Genomic DNA, 27,397 nt, shown 5'->3' on the forward strand with positions numbered 1-27,397 from the left:
ATACCTGGCCAGTAATGAAAAAAAAGGCAAAACAAAAAAGCATAAAAGCAAACAGTTATTGAGCAAACAGAGAGAAAAATCCCACCTCAGAAATGGAGGGAGTTTTACCTAAGCTACTCGTGTTAGGTAGTTAGGAGCTTGCAGTGTGTTTGGTATTTAATATGTCTCCCTTGAACTACTTTTGCAGTATCCGTGCCCTACATAAGCTGACTAATACTGCAGTATTGCATCTGCAGTGCTCTTCATCTGCATCTTAGAAATTTAAAACCTGGCCTTCTCTGACAGCACAGATAGGATGTGGGAAGCGAACGTTTTCCTTAGACGTCTAATACTTGAATTTTAACGGGACTAACTGGAGGACTAGAAGGAGCATTTGTTGTGTCCCGTAGCCAAGCTCCTGTGAGAAGGAAGGAGCAAAATCTTGAACAATGAGAATCCAAAAGCTTTGATTTTTTCAGGGGGAGAGGGGCGTTGAGACTTGCACCAGGATTAGAGGAACCTCATTCTCAAGAATCCAGCTGAAGACTGTAATGACAGGTTAGCTAGGCTGGAGGAGGTGTTTAAAGGGAATGTGGCTGCAAACGGGCCCCTGCTTTGGGACAAATGAACTTTAAAAGTGAATTAGTTAAATTGTATCAGATGCCTGTGTGGATCCTCCTGCTCAGAAGTAAAATTGACCATAACTTTTTTTTAGTTTAATTCATTTTAATTCTCAGAGTGTACACACAAACTTAATGTGCTTTAAATAATAGATTTTATTTCAGCTTTGGTTGTGTGATGGATTTGATTTTGTGTCCCGTCCTCCGCTGCCCGCAAGTATTTCCAGGATAGACAACACCTCAGTTTTGCCTGTCGGTCTACTTTAAGCCATTGAATTGTTGCAATTTCATTTACAGTGTGTATTTTCACACTGTTGAAGCATTCGAAGTAATTTGGAATCCTAAAGTGACTTTAATTAAAGCCAGCTCATTGATGTAGCAAGCAACAACCACCTTAGGTAGAATCATAGAATCGTTTAGGTTGGAAAAGACCCTTAAGATCATCAAGTCCAACTGTTAACCCAGCACTGAAATGCCAGATGTCACGGCTGGAGCCATGCTGTTGCTGTCGCTAAGTGAAGTGGCAGAGTGGTGGAGGCTACACAGGGGCCGGCTGCCTGCGCTGCTTTGAAGGGGCTAAACTTTGTCTGTGTGGGGAAGCTCCAGATACACGTGAGCCAGTGTCCTTTAGACCGGGTGTTTCTAGGGGCATAGAAATACTTAGGGTCGCTTAGCGTGTTTGTACGTGAGGCTGAAGCTGGCCATATCTGTTATGTGCTACCAAGGTGGACATTTTACACCCGTCGATATTGTAAAACAAAGACATGCTTAGAGTTACAACATTTGGAAATAAAACAAGATCAGCTATGCTCACAGGCCTGTTTTTCCTTTTTCCAGGTGCTGCACCATTATCAGCTCCAGCGTTTTCCTTAGTCTTTCCTCTCCTAAAGACTGTTATGACTGAGACGCCTCATGACAGTGAAGACAAGGAGGAGTTTCTGGTCAAGATTCTGCAGATCCTTACGGTCCATGCTCAGCTGAGATCGTCAGCAAACGGCCAGGCTTTGCTGGTGGACGAGGTAAGTGGGAGCTGTGGGGATGAGACGACCTTCAACAGTTCTTCAGATGAGGCATGGGATAAAACAGCTACAGTGTAAACTGGACAAAGCAGATTAATTCTACAAGTTAAAGTTAACAATCTAGGGTTGTTTTCTGTCACAGGTTTTGGTTACCTGTCCGGCCCTAGGTTTTGATTGTGATTTTTATAAGGAGTGTCATACACAGGCAGGGAACTTTGGAGTCACAAGACATAAGGCTTTTTCTCCTCCCTCTGCCTTTTCTCCTTGCAACCTTTCAGAACGGCCCAGAGCTGCTGCCCCGGAGGGACATGCTGGTTCTGCTCACCCGGGTGATAGGAACAGGTTCGCCACGGTTACAGGTGAGTCCTCGGCTTCATAACCACAGGCCGGATTCTGCCTAAGTTTCATCAACATCTAACTGAGGGAAATACACCCACCTGGTTTAAGTCTCTGAGGCTGGTGGTTGATACATTACCAGTTTTCTCCTGTGCTTATGGTATTCTTGGGATAAAATGCCTATATCTTTTCTTTCCTGTGGGTTTTATTGCACCAAACGTATTCTTCAGTTTTCCACAGGTGACATTTTATTCCTTTTCTAAGGCCTTGCTCTGGCAAAGAAGTTTAGTAGTTGCTCCCCCGAGTAACCAGCAGTAAACTTTGTTCTAAGGGATGAGATGGCAGAAAGGCCAAAAATAACAAAAAGGCAAAGGGTTGGACTGAACTCATCAGTTCTCGTTTTCGTCACGAACCTTTGTCGCTGTTCTTTGAGAATTTCTTCTCTTGTGATAGCACGCAGCCCCCACCCTGCGCTTGCTCTGACCAAACGCACAGCAGCAGAAGGCAGCGGTGGAATCTAATACTTCCTCACGGCGTTTTAGGTTTTGGCTTCCAACGCGCTGACAGCCCTGTGCACAAGCAGCAGCGGGGAGGACGGCTGTGCCTATGCAGAACAGGAGGAGATTGATGTGTTACTTCAGGCCCTGCAGTCTCCATGCATGAATGTTCGAGACGCAGCTCTCAGGGTAGGTGGGAATCGTTCAGGGTCACACTGAATTCCTTAATTGTTTGGGAGGTGAATCTTCTCCAACACTGATGAAGCAAGGCTTCCGCTGTGATGCTAGTCTTTGGGTAGTGTGTCTGCAGGAGGAGGCACTAGCTACTGAACACTAATACTCCAAGTAATGCTCTTTGTGCTAGATTTATCTTGCAAAAAGGAGTACTCTGTGTCTATCCACACCTTTGTTTTGTTAAAACAGATGTAACTATGCCAACTTAACACCTTCTATTTACAATTGCATAGAGCTTAGTCTTAAAGAGAGAAGCTGTCAAAAAATTCCTATGTCTGCATTGGGCCCAGTGTTTTTGGAAAGCTTCAGGCTTAGTCGCTTCTCAGAACATAAGAAAGAAAGAAAATAACCAAGGGCGCTTGGTTTTCTTTGCCAGGAAACAAATTTCAGCTTAGCTCACCTGAGCTGGCTTCTCTGTACTTAGAAGCAGAGAAGACTGTAGTCCCCAGAGAACAACCCAGTGCCCCGCTGCCTCTCCGCAGCCTGCCTGTGCAGCGCTGTTCTTGAGTTTCACCACCTCGCCTGTCAGCAACAGGAAGTCCTTGATCTGCGTGGGCCGCGTACTGCACAACCAACCATGAATTTGGACGCTTCCAACCGCTGAGAGCTTGACTTGGCAGAGGTTTTAAGTGTTTTAAAGCATCTGTTTCTAAAATCAGGTCCTTGCACTGATTCTCCTGTAAACTAATTCAGGGGCTGATGGAGCTACAAATGGTTCTACCAACCCCAGACAGCGATGAAAAGAATGGACTGAATCTGTTGCGTCGCCTTTGGGTGGTGAAGTTTGATGTGGAAGATGAGATTCAGAAGTTGGCAGAGAGGTAAGAGTTCTTCCTGGCTGATTGGATTGTAAGGGGATCTCCCTCCCTCTCGCCTCCTGGGGCTCCGCTGGCCGGGGCTTTGCCTCCCACAGGCGGAGGGCGGCTTTAGGTCCCCCTGAAATTGCATATCGCAGTGGCTTCTCTTGCTGAACGGTGATCGGTCACCTCTGTGTGTGTGCTGCAGGCTGTGGGAGTCCATGGGTCTGGAGCTGCAGCCTGACCTCTGTTCTCTGCTGATCAAAGATGTCATCTACCACGAAGAGGCAGTGCGACAAGCGGGTGCTGAAGCTCTTTCCAGAGCTGTAGCTCAGTATCGAAACCAAGCAGCAGAAGTCATGAATAAACTTACAGAGATTTACCAGGAGAAGCTCTATGTAAGTACTCTTGTCCTAAGGGGTTGACAGGCAGAAGCTTGTGCTTTATTTTATATTTTTTATTAATCACTTTTCCTTTTGTCTGTCTTGAGGATGTGCATGAAGCCTACTGTTGCTGTGTTTGAGCTTATCGCAGACTTTAATGTCTTGAGCCTCAAGTTATCAGCCAGTAATGGCACCATTGTACAGGTGGAAGATATGCCTTAGGTGATACAGGAAGACTGTGACAGAGCAGGGTCAGTCTAAGTCATTTTGGGCCTAAGCTAGCTCTCTGCTTGTTTTTTTACCACTCTCTTCTGCTAGCGGTGTCATACCTCTGTGCAGTATTACAAAATGGCGTCGCAGGTATGGCTGACAGTATTCTCTCCGTGCGTGTCCTTGGAAAAGGCATTCTGAAATTTTTTCTCCTTCCAGAGGCCACCTCCAGTTTTGGATGCTTTGGGACGAGTGATATCTGAATCACCGCCTGACCAGTGGGAAGCAAGGTATAGTCATCTTCAAATCGATCTCATCGCTTCCTGTGCATCCAGATGAGATGTTCGAGATTTTTATTTAGAAGTTCAGGCAGTGGAGAAACAAGGAAATGTTAAAGGAACAAAATATATGCAGTTGTATTGACTTGCTGGTTTCATGCGTCCTTCTGGTAGAGAATATTAGTGCCCCTCAGGCAGGCTGGGCAGGCCAAACTGAAATGCTCTCAGTTCCATCAAAATACTGGATGCTATCTTCCCTATGTCCTTCTGATAAGAACAGAGTCTTTCCCCTCAGACTGATTTTTGTCTTATCTTACTGTATTCCCACCTCTGTATGGGCAGTTGATTGATTGTTTCAAGAGTGGCAGTGCGAACCTTAATGAACTGGAGAAATTCCAGTTTCGATAATTACTTTTTGTCTACTTGTACGCCCTGTACAGGTTTAATTGGAGATCATCTTGTTTGCTACCCATCTTAAGCTTAATCTGTTCTTCAGTGCTGATGTACCTTGTTGTAAAGCTGCTGGATTTCAGCAGTAGATGAAGTGATCCCGGTGTCTGTCTTTGTTGGCCCAAGTGTCTGTAACGCTTAATTGGGATAAAAGTCCTTATATGGCTGAAGGATTGTTGTCCTTTTGGGAACCGGCAGCATGGGGTTGTGTAATGAAACGCACGTAGGCTGGACGCTCTGAAGCTCTCTGGTTTTGCAATGGGTCTCTCTCTCAATTTCTGTAATGTACTACTGACAGCAAATGTGATTGTCGCCTCAAGCAAATTCTGTGAAAAGCCAGGAAGCTCACAAGCTCACCATCTTTGCAGGTGTGGCATAGCTTTGGCCCTCAACAAGCTCTCACAGCATCTGGACAGTTCTCAGGTGAAGCCCCTCTTTCAGTTTTTTGTACCAGATGCCCTGAACGATCGCAGTCCTGAAGTCAGGAAGTGCATGTTAGATGCCGCTCTTTCAACGCTCAACACTCATGGCAAAGTAAGTCTGAACGTTTCTCTCTCTAGCAGTGGAAAAAGATGGAATGAAAATGTCGATGCTGTGTTGGAGCCCATAGATTTTTCTTTTTTTAAATTATTTTTTGATTTCTTAGAGGTTGCTGTTATGTGTAACAGCTGAAAACTTCCATGTAGTAGGAATTTTTGTGTGTTTGGAGTTGTTCTGTTAGTGACTAGTGTTGATTAAGTGTAGCTCTTCCCTGTCATTGCTATAAAAAAGAAATAGCCCTGAATCAACTGGAGTTAAAATGGTATAAAACTAGAGTAATAAAAGTAAAATCAGACCACAGATCTTTTAATCCTGGGAAGGTGAGAATTCCTTTTCAGGCCTCATGCAAAGCAAAACATGACAGCTTGCTGATCGTTGGCTTAATTAAACTGAAAGGAACAGAAGTCATTCAGAGAATTGAGGACCATCCTTCTCACTGCTGGCCCTTCTCCAGCAGCGTTAGACGGAATGCGAATGTGAATCGCTCAGCTTCCGATTTCCTCATACGTGCCAGTCACCTCTTCTGGGCAGCCCTCTGCATTCCTGTCAAGCCCAAGGCAATCGGAGTATTTTCATATTATTTGTTCTTTCCTTCTGTTTCTTGGAAAAGCCACGTCAAGCTTGTGTTATCTTTCTTTCTCCCTTTGCAAATGGAGCAAGCAAAAGAGCAGGCGCTGATGTTTAGGCTAGCAGTCTTGCCTAGTAGCTTGCGTTGCTTCTGGCAGGACATCATGCTGGCAGGTTTGGGGGATCTAATTTTTAGGAGCTAAATTCTCTTTAGCAGGAAATATTTGTTGCCTGTTGGGATGGCACAAGGTTTTATGTGATGTGACACATTAAACGAACTGTAAATACAGCGTGATTGTTCAGTTTGTTGGCTCAGAGAAGAACAAGCGTGTCCACTGAGCATAGCAAATCTCATTCTGAGTGGACTCTAGTGGCAGGTTCTGTGGTTTTGTTTTTCAGGACAATGTTAACTCTCTCTTGCCAGTATTTGAAGAATTCCTGAAAAATGCTCCTAATGACGCCAGTTATGATGCTGTCAGGCAGAGCGTGGTCATTCTGATGGGTTCACTGGCAAAGCATCTGGACAAGAGTGACCCTAAAGTGAAACCAATTGTTGGCAAACTGATAGCAGCCTTGTCCACACCGTCTCAGCAGGTAGGTGCCTTCCTGGAGGAGCTCTCGTGTTCCACGCAGAGGCGGGTTAACACTACGATACTTTTAGGCATGCCAGAGAGATGAAAAATGGCTCTGGTGACAGAAAGCTGTCTTTGTGGGTGCAGTCTACAGGGAAGTTACGTTGGTGATGAGTATTTTGAGATCTGATAGCTGGTGAATTGTTTTACAGGTTCAGGAGTCAGTGGCAAGCTGTTTACCACCTCTGGTGCCTGCAATTAAGGAGGATGCAGGAGGAATGATACAGAAGCTAATGCAGCTGCTTTTAGAGTCTGATAAGTATGCTGAGCGCAAAGGTGCAGCTTACGGGCTGGCGGGCCTGGTGAAAGGCCTTGGCATCCTCTCCCTCAAGCAGCAGGAGATGATGACCACGCTGACCGACGCTATCCAGGACAAGAAGAACTTCCGTCGGCGTGAGGGTAAGGGACAAAAGCTTTCCCCTCCCAAATACTTCAAATTTCTCTTGTATCTACTACCATTGTGGTCAGATCAAATGATACCTGAACCCTGTGCTTGATTTAGCTACATTTATTTTACTAAAGTTTGCAGAGGAGGAAACGAGGAGTGTCTGTCATGAGGCCATTGATTGTGTATAGTGTCCTAAAATTGCTCTGTTTGCGTTGTGGCGGAGGAAGGGTTTCTGGTCCTAGACAACCTGCCCGTGCCCCTCTCCTGTTTTCAAAGGCAGGTGTTGCTAGATGGGCTCCCACTCCCTGAGCAGGAGCGCTGTACTTATTCCGCTCCAGCTGGTCCAGAGGGGCTCGCACAGCCTACTTGTTCCTTTTGCTGCTGGATGTTTCCTGTCCTTATTTCTGCTCCCCTAAGCTAGGACTCGGAGGACTGTTACATGTTTTTAATGCTGCTGGGCTTCTTGTCCTTTCTGAGACCAGAAATGCCCACTACAGCACTAGCCACAAGTGCAAGAAGGCGAGAGACTTTCAGCTGTGAGGTTTGAGTGCTTTTGGAGGAACTCTACAGATATTTGGCAAATTGTATCTTCTCTTTCCATCCCCTTTAAGTGAAGTTGTATTTTCCCCTGACTGTCCTTTTTGTTTCTTTAGGGGCTCTGTTTGCCTTTGAGATGCTCTGCAGCATGCTTGGAAAGCTCTTTGAGCCCTATGTGGTTCATGTGCTACCTCACTTGCTGCTCTGTTTTGGAGATGGGAACCAGTACGTGCGAGAGGTAAGATGCTTTAAATTTCTGAGAACAGAGCGTTGAGAGAAAACCAAAATGAAATGGATATGAGTACTGTTTGTAACTAGGCAAATTGAGAAGGTGGATCTATCCCTTGAGATACCGCTAATACAATTTGATCGTCTTAATAATGGAAAGCATCTTATTTCATTGGCCATTAATTGGGAGCTACTTGGTTGGCTGCATCATTGTACTTAGACACTATTTTACATGAAGGCTTTGTTCCCACTGAGTCTCTGAGGAAGGAGAAAACATGCGTTGTGACACAGCTTGTAAATGGTCTCTTCTCCTTGGAGGCTGCAGATGACTGTGCCAAAGCCGTGATGAGCAACTTGAGTACTCATGGAGTGAAGCTGGTCTTGCCATCGCTTCTTGCAGCACTAGAAGAGGAGTCTTGGAGAACCAAAGCTGGTATGGACCAATATCTGGCTGACGTGGCTGAGAGTAACCCAGAGTTCCCTTCGCTGTCATTCCCCTTCTTTATCCCCTCATCCCTACAGACGGCCGTGACAGTTTATTGTCTCATCGGGGACTGTGGAACTTAGACCTTCTGAGATGCAAATGAGTTCCCTGACACATTTGAGCAACTCTTTTCCCCCAGTAGATTCAAGGGACACTTTTTACCCCCTGTCTCTCTAGAAGTACTCCAGAAACGGGAAGTTTCCTCCTCTCCTCCTTTTCCCTGGTACAAAAACAAACAAGCCAACACCACGTTTTTAGTGTCTTTAAGTGGTACAGAGTGGCTTAATGCATTTCAGGCATTCTGTGTTTTCTCTGACTGGTAGATTTGAGTTTGAGGTAAACGTGATCATCTTCTCCTATCTCTTCTTAATGCTGTGTATTATTTTGTGTTTTGTCTTTTTTTTTTTTTTTTTTTTTTCCTTTTTCCTTCTGTGTGCTTCATGCCCAGGATCGGTGGAACTGCTGGGGGCTATGGCGTACTGTGCTCCCAAACAGCTCTCTTCCTGCTTACCCAACATTGTGCCAAAACTTACCGAGGTGCTCACAGATTCGCACGTGAAGGTGCAGAATGCGGGTCAGCAAGCTCTCAGGCAGATCGGGTCTGTCATCAGGAATCCAGAGATCCTGGGTAAGAACTGTCTGCATCTCGAATGTCTCAACATGCCCATGGTTTATAACAGCGAGGTTTATGTTCACAACATTTAGGATTAAATCCAAACTTCTATAGAAATGAAACTACTCCTAGAAAAGTATAACGTGAAAGCTTAACAGCAGCTGCCTGCTTCAAGGCTTTTTGAATGCTCGTATCTGTTTTGTCAGCTGATGTTAATGGGGTTTCCTCTCTCCCTGTGCTGCTAGTTGCTTTAGAAGGATCTAAAACATCCCATGAGAGAACACCAGCTCACCCTGACGTGTGTTTTTGGTTTATGTACAAATAAAGCCTTTTCTCTCCTCTTTAAAAACGTTCAGCGATTGCTCCGGTTCTGCTGGATGCTCTCACCGACCCCTCCAGGAAGACCCAGAAGTGTCTGCAGACCCTACTGGATACCAAATTTGTCCATTTCATTGATGCTCCATCCTTAGCACTGATCATGCCAATTGTCCAGAGAGCTTTTCAGGATCGTTCCACAGACACCAGGAAAATGGCTGCCCAGATCATTGGGAACATGTACTCCCTGACGGATCAGAAGGTACGCTGCTAAAAATGCTCTCTGACTGTGTGCTCTAGTTCCTGTGTAGGAGATAACAGAGCAAGCACTAGAGAGAATTCGTTTGGTTTGGGGATTTTGCTGTTAAGGTAGACAATATTAGAATCCACGCAGCTGCTTTAATTAAATGTATGTAAAGGAACAGATAATAGCTATAAAGACAGCGACAATTCTCAGGTGCTTAAGACTGTCAGCTTTGTACTTTGGTCATCTAGTTATTACCAGATTCATCCCTGCAAAAAGGTCTTGTAATTTTTACTGTATAAGAAATGCCTTAACAAACAAACAAGCAAAACCAGTACCAGTGACACACAGATCAGCTGCTTACAAATGGATCTAGGGTTTGTTTGAAAAGTATTTGTAGAACCTCACTGTAGGCTAAAGATCTGTGTTTAATTTTTGTGCTGATAATCTCTACTTTGAAACCTTGTGTAAATGTTAGGAGTGTTGGATTTTCCCTAGATACAAAGTGCTGGGCTGTGGGTGAGCATCAAAAAGGTTTTGAGTGGTCTGCGCAGAACTGGTGTTGTTCTTGGGCTTGCAGAACAATTCAGCGTGCTTATTAGCAGGATTGTGAAACCACCTGATTAAACTCTCAGGATGTCAAGGATGATTGCTAATAATGAGGAGCTGAATGCCCTTTACATGAAGGTGACTTAGATTTCTTTCTCATTTTGAATCTAGTTCTTACTCTTTGGGCTCTCTGTTTCAGGATCTGGCTCCTTACCTGCCCAGCGTGACTCCTGGACTGAAGGCATCCCTGTTGGATCCTGTACCTGAAGTAAGTCTTTTGTACAAATGCGGTTTCTTTTTCAGTGCATTAGGCTAGGCTTTGTCCTGATCTTCTGTAGATCTGTAATCAGTCTGACACATCTGTCTTGGTAACTTTGACGGGATATTTTGCAAATCTCCGTTCCTTTTGTCTGTTAGGTGCGTACGGTGTCTGCAAAGGCACTGGGAGCCATGGTGAAGGGTATGGGAGAATCATGCTTTGAGGATTTGTTGCCATGGCTGATGGAGACGCTGACATACGAGCAGAGCTCAGTGGATCGATCTGGTGCCGCTCAAGGTGAGGACGGCTGCATCTGAATACTGAGTTCAGACTTTCTCCTATTAAATCAGATTAGCTTGTTCTTTCTTGTGTTTATCAGCCCTGTTACCTGCTTTTTTCCCCAGGTCTGGCTGAAGTTATGGCTGGTTTGGGGGTAGAAAAGCTGGAGAAACTTATGCCAGAGATTGTAGCTACTGCCAGTAAAGTGGATATTGCTCCACACGTACGCGATGGTTATATCATGATGTTCAACTACCTGCCAATTACCTTTGGAGACAAGTTCACTCCCTATGTTGGTCCCATCATTCCTTGTATCCTTAAGGTACGTAGCAAAGGCCTGAAGAGTTTTATTTATTAGAGGATAAAACCAAGGCTCTAGAGTATTTTAAGCATCATTTACAGTAATTGTGAGACAGGCAGAGACTTGTCCAGCTTTGCTGGACCATACGAAATATAAAAGAATTCAAATCATAAATTATTTTTCGTTCCAAGTTATTTGCTTGCTGTCTTTTGTTTGTAGTCACTAGTAATTTCTTGAAATCACCTTTGTGCATTCACAGCTCTATAGTTCATTTACTTTTCATGGTTGAGAGAGAAAACATCGTTTTGTTTTCCTCCTTGGTTTTGTATATTGTGCTGAAACCCCCCCCAGCTTTCACAGATGCTTTTCTCTCTCTGTTCAGGCACTGGCAGACGAGAATGAGTTTGTGCGGGACACTGCCCTGCGCGCTGGCCAGAGAATCATAAGTATGTACGCCGAGACTGCCATCGCGCTTCTCCTGCCACAGCTTGAGGACGGCCTGTTTGATGACTTGTGGAGGATAAGGTAAGGGATAACCATCTTATCCACGGACATTTCTCTTCCATGGTTGGGAAACTGGTGTGATTTAGACTCTATGTTGCTCCTCAAGCAAATGTAGAGACCTCCCGGGAAGCAAAAGCAAGTCTCTCTTTTTGCTTGTTGATTTGAATACGAAGCCTTATAGCACTGAGTCTGCAAAGCCCTGCCAGCCGTGGCTCAGGTTTCCTGGTACCTGCAAAGCATTCCTACGAGATTATTAATTCTGGTGGTGACTCTGGAGAGCACTTCCAGGGCAGCTGATGTGGCGGTATTTAGCCCTCATGTATTGTTTTTCATTATTCAAAATGCTGAGTAAGTTATTGTTCTCCTCTGTATGGAAATGTGCAGTGGAGCGCTCACAGCTAATAGCGATTGCTCAAAAATTAGTTGTGCTAAAAGGCTTGTGTCAGCTGAGTGCTGATGGGTGAATGTCTTTTGGGTTGAGACAGATACTGGCAATGTCTTGTTCCTTTTAGGAGTCCAGGCTATTCCCTGATTCACGGCTTTGATACGGGAATTCTCTCAGCCCCTTCCAGTCTGGAATTCATTCCTTCCCTTTCCCTTCAGCACGCTGCTTCTCAGTCATGCAGGCAGACTGATCTTAGATATCAGCCTGTGCAGCGTTTCAGTGCTGACCTAGCTCTTTGCCTCGCATTTTGCTCACGTCTGTATCTGACATGCTGTCATATTTGGTCGGGTACCGCCTGAATACCCTGTTTGTAACACTTGACTTGCTCCTCTTGCCAGGTTTAGCTCAGTTCAGCTCCTTGGAGATCTTCTATTCCATATCTCAGGAGTCACTGGAAAAATGACGACAGAAACTGCCTCAGAGGATGACAACTTTGGAACAGCCCAGTCAAACAAGGTAAAGCTCTTCTTGTCTGTTGTGCCTTTATTATTATTTTTTTTTAAATCAGTATGGAAAGCCTGCTAGAAAGACGTATTGAATAATCGCGTATTTTCTTCTTTTTATAAGTTTCAGGAGTGGATAATGCAATTTTGTTTCTGTTTCTTTTCAGGCTATTATTAATGCTCTCGGTGTGGAGAGGAGGAACAGGGTGCTGGCAGGGCTGTACATGGGCCGCTCTGACACCCAGCTGGTGGTGCGCCAAGCCTCCCTGCACGTCTGGAAGATTGTAGTCTCAAACACTCCTCGGACGCTGCGTGAAATTTTGCCAACCCTCTTTGGGCTTCTGCTGAAATTCTTGGCCAGTACTTGTGCGGATAAGCGAACGGTGAGAAACTGAGTCATGCCTTCCTGTCACTGCAGGTGACCATATAAACCAACCCCTGAGGAGCACAGGATAATTCCTTACTGTAAATCACTCCAAAGCTGTCATTAATTTAACTGTTCTGAGCATGAGTATGTCCGAGTTCTCTCTTTGCTGAAGGCAACTGCGATGACAGTAAAACTATCTGTCTGTCGTTAGTCATAATAGTAGTGTTTCCATTCCTACTACTCTGTCTGTGCTGTGAACGGTAGTTTACGGTCAAAAGTTAACATCTGCGCACAGTTCACCTTCTTAAGTTTTATAAAACAGGAAAATAGTTAATGAATACCATTTTTGGGACAGGTTGCAGCACGGACATTAGGAGACCTTGTCCGAAAATTAGGAGAGAAGATCCTTCCTGAAATCATTCCTATTCTGGAAGATGGCCTGAGGTCAGACAAGAGCGATGAGAGGCAAGGAGTCTGCATTGGGTTGAGTGAGATAATGAAATCCACCAGCAGGGATGCGGTAAGTTAGTTATGTTATGATGTAAGATATTTACGTTACGATGGAGGTATTGCAGCTGAGACAGAATAATACAGCTAGTGTTGGACTTGTTTTATGGACTGAATTCAGGGCTTATGGCTCACAGGAGTTCAGGCAAATGTATGCATTTGTACCTGTCGATAAATTTAAAACATTGCACAGTTCTGACTTTTATGAGATATAATAATAGAAATCATCCACTAGGTAGCCTTAGAGCACTGCGCATGTTTGTGTTGATTAATCTTGGGTTTTTTCCAATGTATTTCAAGTAAAGAGCAATTTAGTTTCAGTTGTTAGCTGCTTTACTGAGATGCGCGTGTCTGTTGTGCTTTAGATATTCTGTAATTTCATCTCTACATCTTTAGGTCCTGCTTTTCTCCGAGTCCCTAGTTCCTACAGTGAGAAAAGCGCTGTGTGACCCTCTGGAAGAAGTCCGAGAGGCTGCAGCGAAAACATTTGAACAGTTGCACTCAACAATTGGACATCAAGCCCTTGAAGATATCCTGCCGTTTTTGCTGAAGCAGCTGGTGAGCTTTGCCCAACATCAGTCAACAACTTGGTTAATGATGTTGTGGGACAGGTTTTGAATAATCAGCTTAGAGGAGAAGCAGGATTGTAGTGGCAGACCTTCCAGGGAATGGCAGCTCTATTTTGTCTCCTCCATGGAGTCATGCTAGCCATCGGCAGGGAAGGTCTTGTGGCTAAAGCATAGGCCTAAAAATTGCTATGTCTGGCTCCGCCAGGGAGTTGCTGTTGTCACCTGCTTAAGTTGTTTGGCCACCATTCCTGATACGGAAAAATCCCTCTGATGTGACAGAAGAGCTTGGTATGAGAGCATTTTTGGGTAGAAGGACTTGTGTGTTGGTTATACGATGACATGGTAAATTGTCACTGGAAATAGGGTTTAGCTTGGCGTGTCACAGATCATCTCTCAGGTTCATAACTTTCTCTTTCCCTGTAGGATAATGAGGAAACATCTGACTTTGCTGTGGATGGTCTTAAACAAGTTATGGCTGTCAAGAGCCGGGTGGTGCTGCCTTATTTGGTGCCAAAGGTACAACTGGAAACAAATTTTAAACTTCAGAACTGTGCTTTTTTCTCTGCTTGCTGCCAGTTTTCTTTGGACCGATATGCCAAAAGGAAGAGCACAGTTTGAAACTTTCTTCTGATTTTGTGCTCAAAACATTGTCATTTGGGTTGTGATGCATTTATACCTGGAAATTTTTCATGTCGTAGATGAATTGAGATTCCTTCTGAAAAAACTTCCTGCTTATCTTGGTTTTTGTTTTTTGGTTTTTTTTTTTTTTAGCTGACTGCTCCCCCTGTGAACACCCGCGTGCTAGCTTTCCTCTCATCAGTGGCGGGGGACGCTCTGACACGGCACTTGAGTGTCATCCTGCCTGCTATGATGTCTGCGCTGAAGGAGAAGCTGGGGACCAGCGAAGAGCAATTGGCACGTAGCACAGCTCAGCTCTTTGTTATGACAGGTTGCCTGAAGATAGTGCTTCGGGTTTACTTCCCAGCACAGGATCTGTGTTCTCTAGATTCACAGATTGCATGTTTTAATTCAGTCCATTAGCTTCTTCAGGATGAGTCTTTTTGCCTGGTGGCATATTGTGAGTCGAAAAACGTATGCTTTCCAAATCTATTTGTATCCATGTAAAAGTCTCTTTGGCCTGCAACAAGATACAATTCTCAGTTTACTTATTCTTGGAGCGCTGCCAGAGTGTCTAGTTAACTTTGTATTTATTCTTGGCATAGAAGACAGAGAGATTAAAGGGCTGAAGGGAGGAAATCTCCTGTTTTGCATGCAGCACTCCTGTACTGCTTTCCAAAACATCTGGCATTTGGACTCCAGAGAACATCCCGGAGTTGTGATTGCAGATAGACGTGTACATAAGTTGGTGAATTAGGAATGTTAGTGACGGAGTCCTGTTGTCTGTCTGCTGTAGATGCCCATTAGCTCAGCTTCTAGCCCCAAGTCTGCCTGGAGATCTGTAATGTACCCGCAGACGCGCTTGTAATTAGCGTTAGGACGCACAGCATTAAACTACCTAAATTAAAAAAATGTTATCTGACGAGAGCCGCAGTCTCTGAGGGGTGAGTAAGATGGGGAGACGGAACTACTCTAATTTCTGTAAATGAGCCCTTCTGCAGCTGGAGAGCAACCTGTGCAGCAGAGTTTGGTCACTTGTTAAATTGTGAGAGTTGGTTATATACCCATCTCTGCTCCAGGACTGAACTGAGCCTGGAATGGTGACGTGACCGGCTATTTAATGAGAAATGATTAGCAAGCGGGGTGTGTTGTAGTATTTCTCTAAGACGTAATGCTGTGGATAACGTGGGGAAACCTGGGGCTAAATCTGGCTTTGTTCTATTTGAGAGTTAACGTCAAGTTAATTTGGACTCTTTAGGAGATGGCAAACTGCCAGTCTGTAATCCTGTCTGTGGAAGATGACGCTGGACAAAGAATCATAACTGAAGATTTACTAGAAGCTACCCGCAGCCCTGAGCTGGGAATGAGACAGGCAGCAGCTGTCATTCTCAATATCTACTGCTCCAAGACAAAAGCAGACTATACTGGACATCTCAAGAGCTTGGTTTCAGGCTTGATACGCCTCTTTAATGATACCAACCCTGTTGTTCTGAATGAAAGCTGGGATGCGCTTAATTCCATCACCAAGGTGAGAGGCGGCTTAAAAAGGTTACAGTGGTAATGCCTGGCAAGGAGAAAACAGGGCTAGCTGGTAAAATACTGCCTAAATTGAACCTTCTGGTTTGATTGTAAACTACATTTACATTTGCAAATGCTGCAAAGATTTGAGCGTTGCCAGATGAGCGTCATGAGCCAGTAGCCAGGTCTTTGGAGGAGGCGGGAAACGAGCGTCTTCTCTTGACACGCCTGAGAAGAGTTCATGAAGAATAGCTGGTTGCCACGTTGGCCTCATCTTTGTCTTGCCCTTCTCTCCTGCAGAAATTAGACGCTGGGAACCAGCTTGCTCTCATTGAGGACCTGCACAAGGATATCCGGATTGTAGGGAATGAGGCCAAGGGCGAGCATGTGCCGGGATTCTGTATTCCTAAGAAGGTAAAGGATCAGAATGAGCATGGATTCCTCACAGCCTAACACCCGCCTTGCGGGGGAACTGGCTGATGGGACTTCACAGCTGTTAGAAGCAGTAACCGTTGGGGCGTTCCAAACCTGTTTGTTGGAGAGGCTTTTTGTAGGTTACTGCCACTCTTGAGTTGCCCTACAGAAGACTCCTCTTGTTACAAGCTCTTTGACAGTTCTGTTATGCGTGTAAGTCGTGGTTGCTGGCTGCTTTTTGTGGGGGCGTAAAGCTGGACTTCTGTGCCAGATTTCTCTGCTTTAAAAATTCCCTGAGCCACCACCACTTTTCTCATAGCAACTGGCTTAGTAAGGCGTAGATGCATGAAATCAAACCAAGTAAAAGTAGCTCTGTAAATGTGGAAGCAGGCAGCTGAAGGTCAACAGGAAATTGAGAGAAACTCTCCCCATTTTGTGCATCTGGTGTATAACAGGAGCAAAAATAAGATACATATTTTTTGCATCTTAGCTTCTAAGCTTTCTTATCCGATTTTCATGACAGGGAGTGACTTCCATACTCTTGGTGCTGCGGGAAGGTGTTTTAACTGGTAATCCAGAGCAGAAGGAGGAGGCAGCAAAGGCCTTAGGGCTGGTTATTAAGCTGACTTCTGCTGAAGCTCTTAAACCATCTGTGGTGAGCATTACTGGGCCACTTATTCGGATCCTGGGCGATCGGTTCAGCTGGAACGTCAAGGTGGCTCTGCTTGAAACATTAAGCCTCCTTTTAGCCAAGGTAAGATTCAAAGTAACTGCCTGTGGTCTGTGAACATTTTCCATGGTAACCTTCAGCAATATCTGTTGCTGTTCATGTAAATCCAGCTAGGGTGGCTGCTGGTGTGGACTTGGTATTTAGGAATGGCACCGTAACTGGACTGTATTCTTCCAGCAGCTTCTGGCCTACCAAAAAAGCCCCCAGTGCTTGAATCACTGGGCTGCTTAGAAATATTGCTAAATGCTGATCCCACTTCCAAGTGATTAAAAACTACCACGGAATTAATCTTTCCCGTGTCCGCCATTTTTATGAATTGTTAAGTGCAAAGATGATCATCTTATGTATCTTTGAATTGAGCCGAGCTTTTATTTAGTACTCTGTATACAAAAGGCTGTTCATGATAGTGTAAAATTTTTCAGCAACTTGCATTGCAGTAGGCAGAAAAGAAGATTAGATTTGAAAAGGTTAAAAGTTCCGTGGTATTGTTTCATGGTTTTCCTACTTTAGCAGTATGTTAGATCTGGGCGAGGGCTGTTTGTGATAACTAACTGCTGTAGAGGAGGGCCTGCTGTTTTCAGGCTTTGATTTCTAGCCACCGTTTCAGACTTGACTGCACCGCTTTCCCTTCGTTCGTCTCTGGCGTAGGTTGAGATTGCCCTGAAACCGTTTTTGCCCCAATTGCAAACCACCTTCACCAAAGCCCTACAAGACTCAAACCGTGCGGTTCGCCTTAAAGCTGCCGATGCTCTCGGTAAACTCATTGTCATCCACGTAAAAGTGGATCCTCTCTTCACGGAGCTACTGAACGGAATTCGTTCCAGCGATGACTCTGCGATCAGGTAAGCCGTAGGTGACGCCTCAGACCGTCCTGCTTATTAAGGATGAAAGAAAGGGCTAGGACGGATGAACAAAACTAGAATAGCTATTTGTGTAGAATTTATCTTTTTTTTTCGCCCCTTAATTCTGAGAGTAAGATTTACTTATTAGTGAAAGCAGTTGACTGTTAATCAAGGGTTGTGGAACGAAGAATGTGGATGACGGGGACTGTGGGTGAGGAGCTAAGCTGTGACAGTGCCTGAGGGGAAGCCTTGCTCGGTACCTGCCCGGTTCTCTCCCCTGCACATACCCCAGCAGCCCACTCCCAGGTACAAGACTGTATCAACTCTCAGTCGGACCTGAAGTAACACAGCTGGTCTTGTATCCTGAGTGCACAGATCCCTAAGAAATAAACTTCCTGATTTGAGGATTTTTTTTAATGTTTGAATAGTCAGAAAATATTTATGCTGTAACAGACAGACACAAGTACAAAAATGTGGAAATATTCTCTCGCGTGGAGTTTCCAGCAGTGCAGAGAGAGCATCAGTCTCCTGGACGGTAAGGCGTGTTCGTGTATTTGCTGTGTAAGAAACTGCTGCAGGTGTCCAGAGCTCAATTTCTTCTTTAGGGCGTGGGGAGAGGCAATGCCTGACCGTAAGTTGTGATCACTTCTAGGGACACGATGCTGCAAGCGCTGCGGTTTGTAACACGAGGAGCTGGTGCAAAAGTTGATGCTGCCATCAGGAAGAACATCAGCACGGTGCTTCTAGGGATGCTGGGACACGATGAGGTACTGCTTCAGCCAGCTGCAAAGCATCCGTGCTGTAGACAGTCACGTTCTTAAATTTAAAATCTGAAGTATTTTCTAAAATAACTTCTGGGGGAAATTACTACTGATAGAGTGGAAAGAAACTCGGATAAAGAAGCATGGGGTTGGGCATTACTCACTGAACTGAACACGCTCTGTAAAATCGATCTCGTTGGAGCCTTGTAGTGTGTTAGCCACGAGTCAGGCGCAAGAGTTAGAAATCCCCAGGCAGTCACTGGTAACTCTGAAAATCCGCGAGTTTAAATGTTTCCTTAGCAACCGCCTATGTGGGTTTGACCTGCAGCTCCTCACCAGTGTGTCTGAGGCAGCTCTGACCTCAGGACTGGCTTTTTATCTTGGAGAAAACGGGCAATACCTTCACTATGTGCCCATATGTCTGTCTGTAGGCTCTCGGGTGGGGGTTATCATTTAGGGGGAGAACTTTTTCAGATAATGGCAGGTTTTTCTCCAACGAGCAAGAAGCTCTTCCAAGTTTATTACGGGGTCTTCTGTATGTGGCAGATAGCAACAGTATCATCTGCGAGATTAAAATTAATCATCCGGTAATTTCTTCCTTATGCCTTAATCTGTGCAACATAGACGTGCAACTGTTGGCATGCTAGCAATAGAAGAATTGAAGAATTCCCACTGGACTGTAAGTTTCAGGGTGGAGACGAGTAGCGACGGGATGGCCACATAAGCAAGCCAAAGCAACAAAAGCCTGGAAGTTTTAAATTAAAAGTAGTATGAGTTTATCACAGCGAGAAGCTCGGCTAGAGATGGCTGGAAGTACTGCTTGCTTTCCAGGCTGTGAATCTAAACTTCTCTCTTAACACGCCTTTGAAAACATTCACTTTCATCTTTATGACTTTTCCATGTAACAAATCAGGATTTATGTAAGGTCTGTAATTTCTCAGTCTCTGCTGGCTTTTTTGACTATGGATTTGGCTTGAAGTTCCATTATGTACAAGAAACCTTGTGAACTGACAGAAATCCACAGGTAGTAGGAGTGAACTACTACTAATAGTATTTATTTCCTCCTTCTCTCTTTATTCCGTATCATCTTCTGTCCCTTGCTCTTCTTGCTCCTTATCTCTGCGGCGTATGGAGCTCAACCAGCGTTACTCTTTTCTTCCTTGCCTCGTTAGGATGCCACCCGCATGGCCTCGGCTGGCTGCTTAGCAGAACTGTGTGCCTTTCTGTCAGAAGAGGAGCTCAGTACTGTTCTCCACCAGCACTTACTGGGTAGGTGAAGCCGGTTACGGTGACTGGAACTGATCCTGAAAGCAGGGGAAGGTACCCTCTTAGCCGTTGGTTCAGGCAAACTTTGTGACTCATTATTTAGGTTCTTCATCTTAAACCTGAATCCGATTTTCCTGTGCTTTTCTTTGCTCCTGGCTGTTCATTTGAGCACCCGGGTACATAGTTGAGCACGGAGTGGTGGTTGTAATTTGGGGTTACCCGTACTTTTTTTTCTCTGGATTTGTTTTCAGATGAGTTGATGGAAGTACGGGCATGGCTGAGCAATTGCTCGTGCTGACGGAGAGGCGGGGAGGCGGCAGGATGTTCAGGCAGGGTGGACGGGAGGGCCATTCCACCTTTTTTGATGACGCTGTCATCTTAGATTGGCTTATGCTAATTGCAGACCACATCCGATGGCTTCAGATGCTTTTGGAGCATTAACTAACTTGCCTCTAAGTTAGAAAAACCCATTAATTTTACAGGAACTCTCAGTGGCTGGGAGTGCCATGGGATTACTCTCCTCTGTGGGATTAAAAAGGGAATCTGTTAGCCCGTTTCAAATTACAGATGACTTTTACAATTTTATTAGAGTCTCAAAGCTTGTGCAATTCCGATGCCCAGCTCCTTCATGCACCAGGTGATGGGGGCCTGGCTACGCCTGCCTGAGACCAGCGGAAAAAACGGGTTGAACAATACAGAGTCACTTGTTTGTGTCCAGTTTCCGTATCTGCCCAGAAGGTGTTCCTGGCCCGTAGAGGGGTTGCGTTTTAGCGCTGCTTTTATGGCAAACTGACAAAAGCTTTCTTAGATGAAGAGGAGCGGATAGCAGGAGCCTTGCTATTCTTCTTTCTCTCATTTGCAGCAGACGTCTCTGGCATTGACTGGATGGTGAGACACGGGCGAAGCCTGGCGCTCTCCGTGGCCGTAAACGTTGCTCCTAGCAGGCTGTGTTCCCCCAAATACTACACCAGTGTTCAGGAGATGATCCTCAGCAATGCCACCGCTGACAGGGTAAGCGCTACGTGAGAGTGGGCAAGTTCTGTTGCAAGCGCTTGGCAGGAGTTTGAAAAGGTCTGCAGGTTCTCTGCGTTACCGAACAGAACAGAAATCCCCAAGTGCCGTCTGAAGATCCTCCCTTGGCTGGATGCGGTTTTATAGGGAAATTACACGGCTGTTCCAATTCTTTGAGTTCTGATCTCTGAAAATGATGTAGTCTTCATCTCCACAACCGCAGAGTAGCTTTCATTGGGAGTAAATTACACTTCTGTTGCCCTATTAAAAGTCGTCATTCCTGGTTTACAAGAAGTGCAAATATTTTGTTTTAGGAAGAAGACTTTAAATCTAGGGTTGAATGAGTAATTTGGTGTAGGGAACTTGAGGGCTCTGTGGGGCCTGCCACCTTGCTCCATGTGGCTCATAGTCACATTATGATTTTTTCATCGTATTACCCAATAACGTTAACCCAATGTTTTCCTGCTTTGCCTGCGACAGTTTTGTGAAAGATCCGTTTAGCCCTCAGCAGCAGCTCACCGCTCCACGAGGCCGTGAGCCTAGCTATAAAGGCCGCTGGATTCTGCTGCAATATCAGTTTTTGTCTTTATGCTGCAGATTCCCATTGCGGTTAGCGGCATCAGAGGGATGGGCTTCCTTATGAAGTACCACATGGAAGGAGGAGGGAACCTGCCTCCAAAACTTTCCAACCTCTTTATTAAGGTAAGCCTTTTTACGAGCACTACCTGGCGGTGTTCTCCCGTGGCCTGACTCTCTGTTTGAGCTAACTCACGGGTGGCTTTCTCTGTCCAATTTTATACGGTAAACCAGCAGGAAAACGGAAAGCTCGGCTGCCTTATCTTGGGAAGCTTCAAATCCCCCGATCCCTGAAAATCTAGATACGCCTTTTTGTGGCAGAGTACAGACAGAATCACTTTATCAGCCTGCTCTGCGGTTGTGAATACAACACCGCTGTCCCAGCTGTAATGCGGAAATTTGACTTTTGAGCTTTCTGTGGTAAACTTCAGTTCTGATTCTTACGAATTCGTTTTTTCCCTTGGCTGTAACAAACAGCTGGCAGGGAAGCAGGGAAGAGAGGGGGGAGTTGTCAGTTTTCTATGGTTGCTAAAGGTCAAAGGGCATCAAACACCTACTCCCACCTTCCCTGGTTTTGCTGCAGTACTTTTTGACTTCCACTATTAGAAGTCAAAAGAGAGCGAGGTAAAAGAGAGTATTGAAGCTAACACCTTTTTTTCAGTTTGTATCTATTTAAATGATTACCTCAAAATTCCTTTCTTTCCTGGTTGCTCTGGTTTTGGTGGTTTTGTGGTTTTTTTTCTTTCTCTCCCCTCCCCATAAAGGTATCCCTCATGGTAGACAGGATCGGAATTGTTAACATTAGAACCTCAGGATGTTTTTAATGTCTTAGAAACAATAGGGGAAGACAGAGCGAGAGGGGTAGTGCTGGAGCAGGAGAGTTGCTTTTTATTTTGTCTGTCAGTCATCTTTAAAATGTAACACATTTTTATTTACAATAAAGTTTTACATTTCTTTTCAATTTACTTGAAAAACGACCAAATATGCAAGTTGGCATGATGCAGGCCATCAGCCTTCAGACCCGTTGTTTGAAATCGTACATTCATATATTAATTTGCATCATAGGATTGTATTAAAATATAAAAGAAGCATCACAATTGTCACAATAGCTTTATCACAGTATTAATAGTGCAGTTGACGTTCAGATGTTAGCTTTCATGTTTTAAATATGTTGAGATTAAACAAAAAATACAAAGCTCTAGGGTTTTTTTTTATTTTAAAATGACTTCCACTGTTGAAATGCACCTTATACTCCAACCAGAGACTGACTTGGCTGTTGCTGCTGATCGAGTTATTTTACAGAGGCGCTGACACTATCAGCCTTTGCTGCACTTAGTGGTCATTGCCATTTCCTGAGACAGTTGAGAGGCGTGTGACCCTGTCGTCAACCTCATTTTTAGAAGTTTTCTTTTGAAAAGGTGTCTTGTTTTCAAAGTTTGCTCTGCTCTTACTGTTACCCAGTTCAGTCAAACTTGTTGGTAACAAGTTTGTCTCTTGCGTACCTGTGAGTTGAAAACTGCTTGCTTTTTTTGTTACAGTTTAAAAAACTTAAATTAGAAAAAAAGATAAACTGCTGCTTTAAATACCTGTCCTCGGTATATCTGAATTTCAGTTCATCTTTGTCTCCTTCAGTGTCTCCAGAACTCATCCAGTGACATAAAGTTAGTTGCAGAAAAGATGATCTGGTGGGCAAATAAAAACCATCTTCCCTCCCTGGATCCTCAGACAATTAAACCAATTCTCAAAGCGCTTCTGGACAACACGAAGGACAAAAACACCAGTGTAAGAGCCTACAGCGACCAAGCTATTGTCAATCTTCTGAAGATGAGAGCGGGTGAAGAAGTGCTTGAGGTACGAGACAGAAGAAAATGTCATCGTTGGTAGAAGGCCGTGTCACGTTGCTCTGCGTATGGTTAAGCGTTGTGCCTGGAGCCTCAGAGCGTGCTGGCAGGCTCTTACGAAATAGGTGCAGTGGGACGTTCCTCTTTGCGTTTAAGCCTTCATCGGTATTTTCATGCTAAGCCTTCAAGAAATAGGCAGTACCGATACTGTACAGTATGACTAAAATCACGGTATTTAACGTACCCCCCCAAGTTTAACATAGTAGCCTTGCTTTCAACATGCCGTAAGCCCTTCCTGTGCCGCAGGACCGCTAGCTTATTGCTTTTGGCACTTGTATAATCCTACTGCAGCATTAGTGGTGCTAGAGAGAGTATTTTAGGATGGACTACTTTGTACATCTATTTCCAGACCTCTTTTCTAAGTCTTAGCTGCTTTTGGATCGTTCCCGTGTCTGGAATCATAAAACCAGATGAAGGATTTTGGTATGTTTGAGAGATTTTAGATAAATACAGCTTGTAAGGCACTTACATTTATTCTTGTTTTGAAGGGTATGTCATAAGGAATTGGTAATCGGTGTTGTCTTCCTTCCACAGTCGGTTTCCAAGATTCTAGATGCTGCCAGCTTGGAGCTTCTCAACGAAAGCTGCAGGAGATCTCTGAAGAAGCTGGCTGGCCAGGCTGACTCTGAGGAACAGATAGATGACACTATACTGACGTGATAATAAAGCTCCAGAAGACAAGAAAACACTGAATCAACCGCTGCATCAGCATTTCAACTCAAACACCTATTTTAAATGTTTTCATTTTTGAAAATGTTAATTCTGATGGGATTTCATGAAAAGGACTCCCAGAGAGTATTTTAGTATCAAATGTACCAGAATAGCCTTAATTAGACCCACACTAGCTGAAAATTGAAAATTTGGTCCCCTTTTTGAAACAGATAATGCGCAAGAAACAGCTATACTAATCAATATTGGTAAATTGTGGCCAATTGCGAGATGTGGCTAGAGCACATCAGGCTTAAACTCTGGTGACACCTATTTCCTTTGCAGGGCCTGTGCGAAAACTCCAGTACTGGGAGTGGTGTTGGTCTTTTCCACGGACCCCGTGAAGCAGGAATAGAACTCGGTGAAAGTTAAAGCGTATTGTTTTTGTGTACTGCTAACTTGCTGCTTGTGACGGTTCTGAAGACTGAAAATCCCTGTAAAACAAAGTATTTAAAATAGCCTTAGAAATCACAAATGCGAAAGGGGGATTAAATGCAGTCTGTTTAAAGAAGGAACATTTAATAAAGGCTCTGACTTTGATCCTTCTGGTGTAAACTGTTCTTTTTACAAATTCATTTGTCAACAAACTTATACTGTGATTTACTTCTGGACCTACTTTTTCTAGGGCATACAGTCTGTAGAGTGGGTAGCGCTGTAATCTATAAAAACCTTTTGCAAAACGGAGGCAAGCTAGGGTTTAAAACCAAGCCAGAGCTGACATTTAATGAAATTTGTAAGTAATTACTCCTATTAATTTCCAAAGTATTTTTGACTACAGACAGCTTTTTAGTTATTCAACTTGTGAAAAGTCCTCTATTTTTACGCCTTCAAAGGCTTCACAAGATACTTGGCACTTCCAACCCACAGATTTTTTTTTTTTTTTTTTTTTTTGTCAGTGAGTTGTATGGCTCCAAGCAAGCAGTATTTTATTTCACCTGGCCACATATATCTCTTTTTTAAAAATTTGTTTTAATTTACTAATGCCTTTCGTGCCGCTTGATGGGAATAGTGAAAATCTTATCGCAGAATACAAATTTTTAGAAGGAAAAATGAGCTTTACATTCTATGTAGCGTAACAGTTAAGTAAGCCTTATCTATTTTATGAAACTACACAGAAGCTGGTTGCACCTGAGAAGCCAGAGCATTAAGATTTGTTGCTTCAAATGGATGGGTGGTGTGTGCGGGGGAATCTCCCTTGCGTGCAACTCTGGATGGCTCCAACCACGAAGGGAGGAAAACCATACTACACATCATAAAATCTGAGAGATAAACTGTAACCACACGGGAACAGACGTTCTGCTGAAACCAACTTGCCGATTGCTGTGGCAGTAGCAGCAAACAAAAGCATTTTATCTTCACCATAGTAATGCCTCGAACAGCAAGATAGAAGCTCAAGTAGATATTTGGGAGTGCTGTGCTTTGTTCTGGGCAAAAGTACACGAACCTGTCAAAATGTTCTTGATGTTATGTCAGCTGCCTAGCCTGTGGCGTACCAGGCTCCTGGCAACTGAGACTTGCTGTAGGAGTCAGTGGGATACTGCTGGAAGGGACCTGGGAAAATCCGCTATTTCACCCCTTACCTAAGATAGGCTCAGCTCCAACTGAACCATTCCTAACTGATTTCCATATAATTGTTTTTTATGGCATTCTATGATGCAGATTCCATAACCCCTCTATGCCATCTATTTCATTGCATAAACTTTTCAGACTGTCAGAGCTTACTTTGTGTCTAAAAAAAAAAAAAATCTTCCTTGCTGCTACTTGAGTCCATTGCTGCTTGTCCACAGACCTTGAAAGCGGTTCCTTTTTGCAGCAACTGCATCGTCACTTCAGCGTTCTCACCCCTGGATGGAAACAAGTTTAGATTTTCTAAGCCTTTTCTCATAGATTTTCATGTTTTCTAAACTTACACTGTTGCCCTCCCTATTTGTTCCATTCTGATTCACATTTGCCTCGTGGTGTCCGCTGCTGGACCAGGTCTTAGCCCTACGTAACACACTGTTGTCTACCCCAACGCAAGGTCTGGGTGTTCCTTTTCTGCAACAGCACGGTGGTCTTGACGTGTTTAGTTTGTGATCAGCTATGAAGCCGAGCTACAAAATTCCTCTTTGGCTATTTATTTCTAATCTTGTATTTATGCAGTTTGCTGTTTCCACAAAACTGCAGTTCTTTCCAGTTGGTCTTACTGAAACTGTATTCTACTTATTTCATAACATTGATCTGCGTTCTGAAGGTGGTTTTTAATTCTGATTTTTGCCTTCCAAAATACTTGCAAATCTTAAACCATCTTGAAACTGTGTGTTCTGCACTGAAGTGGTAATAATCAAAGAGTAAAAACTCAACTAAAGGCTCTCAAGGAATTGGCAGTCTCAGGGCACTGGACTGAGTTTTGCCTATAATGAATTAGCCGTGTTTTGGGATAACAGAGGAACAGCAGTTAAACCATGCAATGCAAAAACTTCCATGCGCTGAAACATGTACAAAATTCTATGCCATTCAAAACCTGTTAAATAGGTGGCAAAAAGCTCCGTGGTTGTGTTGGAATCACTTCATCGCTGCAGACAGGAAGGAAGGAAAAAATGGCAAGTTTCTCTGAAGAATGGCTGGCTGTGCGCTCGGTCGTGGGCACCTTGGCTTACCTATTTTATCTGGGAGTCTAACTGATGCTCCACGTAAACACGTGAAAGAAAATTACAGTTAAATAGAAGCCTTTTTTATTAACTTGTTAATTTTAGCCAAAAAGATCTTTTGTTATTGAGGGTATTTTGATGGTTTGTATTTCTACCTTATGTAGCAGCAAGTGGAAAAACTCATTCATCTTTCCATACAGCAGCTGAATTTCTGCACTCTGTTTCGTTGTTTCTGAGACGGAGGAGTAAAAGGTAGGAGCTCTCTCACATTTACTGAGAATATGCTGATTTTTCAATTACAGCAAAACACTGAATTTGGATTTTGATAGCTACTTTTCACTAACCTATACACTGCGATATAATACATCAGAGAGAAAATACCCTCATTTTTGCCACAACATGAGATCCAATAAATTGATTGTGCCAACTCGGAGACTAAAGAATTAATTTCTTTCTCATTTCAAATGTCTTAAAAATACCAGTTGTCAGTAAAAGATAATTTTTCCCCACAACTGACTGTAATAACATCATTGAACTGTCAAGCAACTGTCTCTGAGTGACAGCTGAACTGTGTGTATTTCAAGAAGATCAAAAAATAATTTATGAGAGATGTTTAAACTTACAAGGTGCTAAAAATTTCAATGGAAAAGAGACAAATGTGAAAGCATAAAATATTCAAATATTTTGATTTTTTTTTTTGATAAGTCACAGTTTGTACTGTCCATTTTACTAGGTAACATCATACCGTCTCACGCTTTTCACATGATGAGGTTTCATGAGCTTAAAAATAAAGGTAATGGGAGTCGCTGTCATTTCGGGTTTGAGCTGGTGGTTTGTATGCTGGATTC

General features: G+C 43.9%; 1 protein-coding gene across 4 annotated transcripts in view; it reads left to right on the top strand.

The window, feature by feature from the left end:
• Nucleotides 1–24,459, top strand: part of GCN1 (GCN1 activator of EIF2AK4) — a 43,452-nt gene extending 18,993 nt beyond the window's left edge. For 2 of the 4 annotated variants that reach the window (XM_087768387.1, XM_087768389.1), the window contains 33 exons: nucleotides 1,437–1,618; nucleotides 1,897–1,977; nucleotides 2,497–2,640; nucleotides 3,379–3,506; nucleotides 3,691–3,880; nucleotides 4,295–4,365; nucleotides 5,172–5,337; nucleotides 6,310–6,504; nucleotides 6,695–6,941; nucleotides 7,584–7,705; nucleotides 8,014–8,128; nucleotides 8,628–8,807; nucleotides 9,149–9,369; nucleotides 10,100–10,168; nucleotides 10,318–10,456; nucleotides 10,564–10,760; nucleotides 11,122–11,264; nucleotides 12,027–12,144; nucleotides 12,299–12,514; nucleotides 12,854–13,018; nucleotides 13,402–13,563; nucleotides 13,998–14,090; nucleotides 14,346–14,489; nucleotides 15,451–15,720; nucleotides 16,011–16,124; nucleotides 16,648–16,878; nucleotides 17,503–17,696; nucleotides 18,349–18,463; nucleotides 19,630–19,726; nucleotides 20,586–20,734; nucleotides 21,332–21,436; nucleotides 22,943–23,161; nucleotides 23,746–24,459. In XM_087768387.1, the coding sequence (XP_087624513.1) occupies nucleotides 1,437–1,618; nucleotides 1,897–1,977; nucleotides 2,497–2,640; nucleotides 3,379–3,506; nucleotides 3,691–3,880; nucleotides 4,295–4,365; nucleotides 5,172–5,337; nucleotides 6,310–6,504; nucleotides 6,695–6,941; nucleotides 7,584–7,705; nucleotides 8,014–8,128; nucleotides 8,628–8,807; nucleotides 9,149–9,369; nucleotides 10,100–10,168; nucleotides 10,318–10,456; nucleotides 10,564–10,760; nucleotides 11,122–11,264; nucleotides 12,027–12,144; nucleotides 12,299–12,514; nucleotides 12,854–13,018; nucleotides 13,402–13,563; nucleotides 13,998–14,090; nucleotides 14,346–14,489; nucleotides 15,451–15,720; nucleotides 16,011–16,124; nucleotides 16,648–16,878; nucleotides 17,503–17,696; nucleotides 18,349–18,463; nucleotides 19,630–19,726; nucleotides 20,586–20,734; nucleotides 21,332–21,436; nucleotides 22,943–23,161; nucleotides 23,746–23,871 (5,108 nt within the window). In that variant the 3' untranslated portion in view covers nucleotides 23,872–24,459. Of the gene's footprint in view, nucleotides 1–1,436; nucleotides 1,619–1,896; nucleotides 1,978–2,496; nucleotides 2,641–3,378; nucleotides 3,507–3,690; nucleotides 3,881–4,294; nucleotides 4,366–5,171; nucleotides 5,338–6,309; nucleotides 6,505–6,694; nucleotides 6,942–7,583; nucleotides 7,706–8,013; nucleotides 8,129–8,627; nucleotides 8,808–9,148; nucleotides 9,370–10,099; nucleotides 10,169–10,317; nucleotides 10,457–10,563; nucleotides 10,761–11,121; nucleotides 11,265–12,026; nucleotides 12,145–12,298; nucleotides 12,515–12,853; nucleotides 13,019–13,401; nucleotides 13,564–13,997; nucleotides 14,091–14,345; nucleotides 14,490–15,450; nucleotides 15,721–16,010; nucleotides 16,125–16,647; nucleotides 16,879–17,461; nucleotides 17,697–18,348; nucleotides 18,464–19,629; nucleotides 19,727–20,585; nucleotides 20,735–21,331; nucleotides 21,437–22,942; nucleotides 23,162–23,745 lie in introns of those variants that run through there. The other 2 variants (XM_087768388.1, XM_087768390.1) reach the window with 2 other exon arrangements.
• Nucleotides 24,460–27,397: the final 2,938 nt, after the last annotated feature.

This window comes from Nipponia nippon, unplaced genomic scaffold (genome assembly GCF_047370975.1).
Source record: "Nipponia nippon isolate SJK-2023a ecotype South Korea unplaced genomic scaffold, ASM4737097v1 scaffold_30, whole genome shotgun sequence".
NCBI classification, from domain to species: Eukaryota; Metazoa; Chordata; class Aves; order Pelecaniformes; family Threskiornithidae; genus Nipponia; species Nipponia nippon.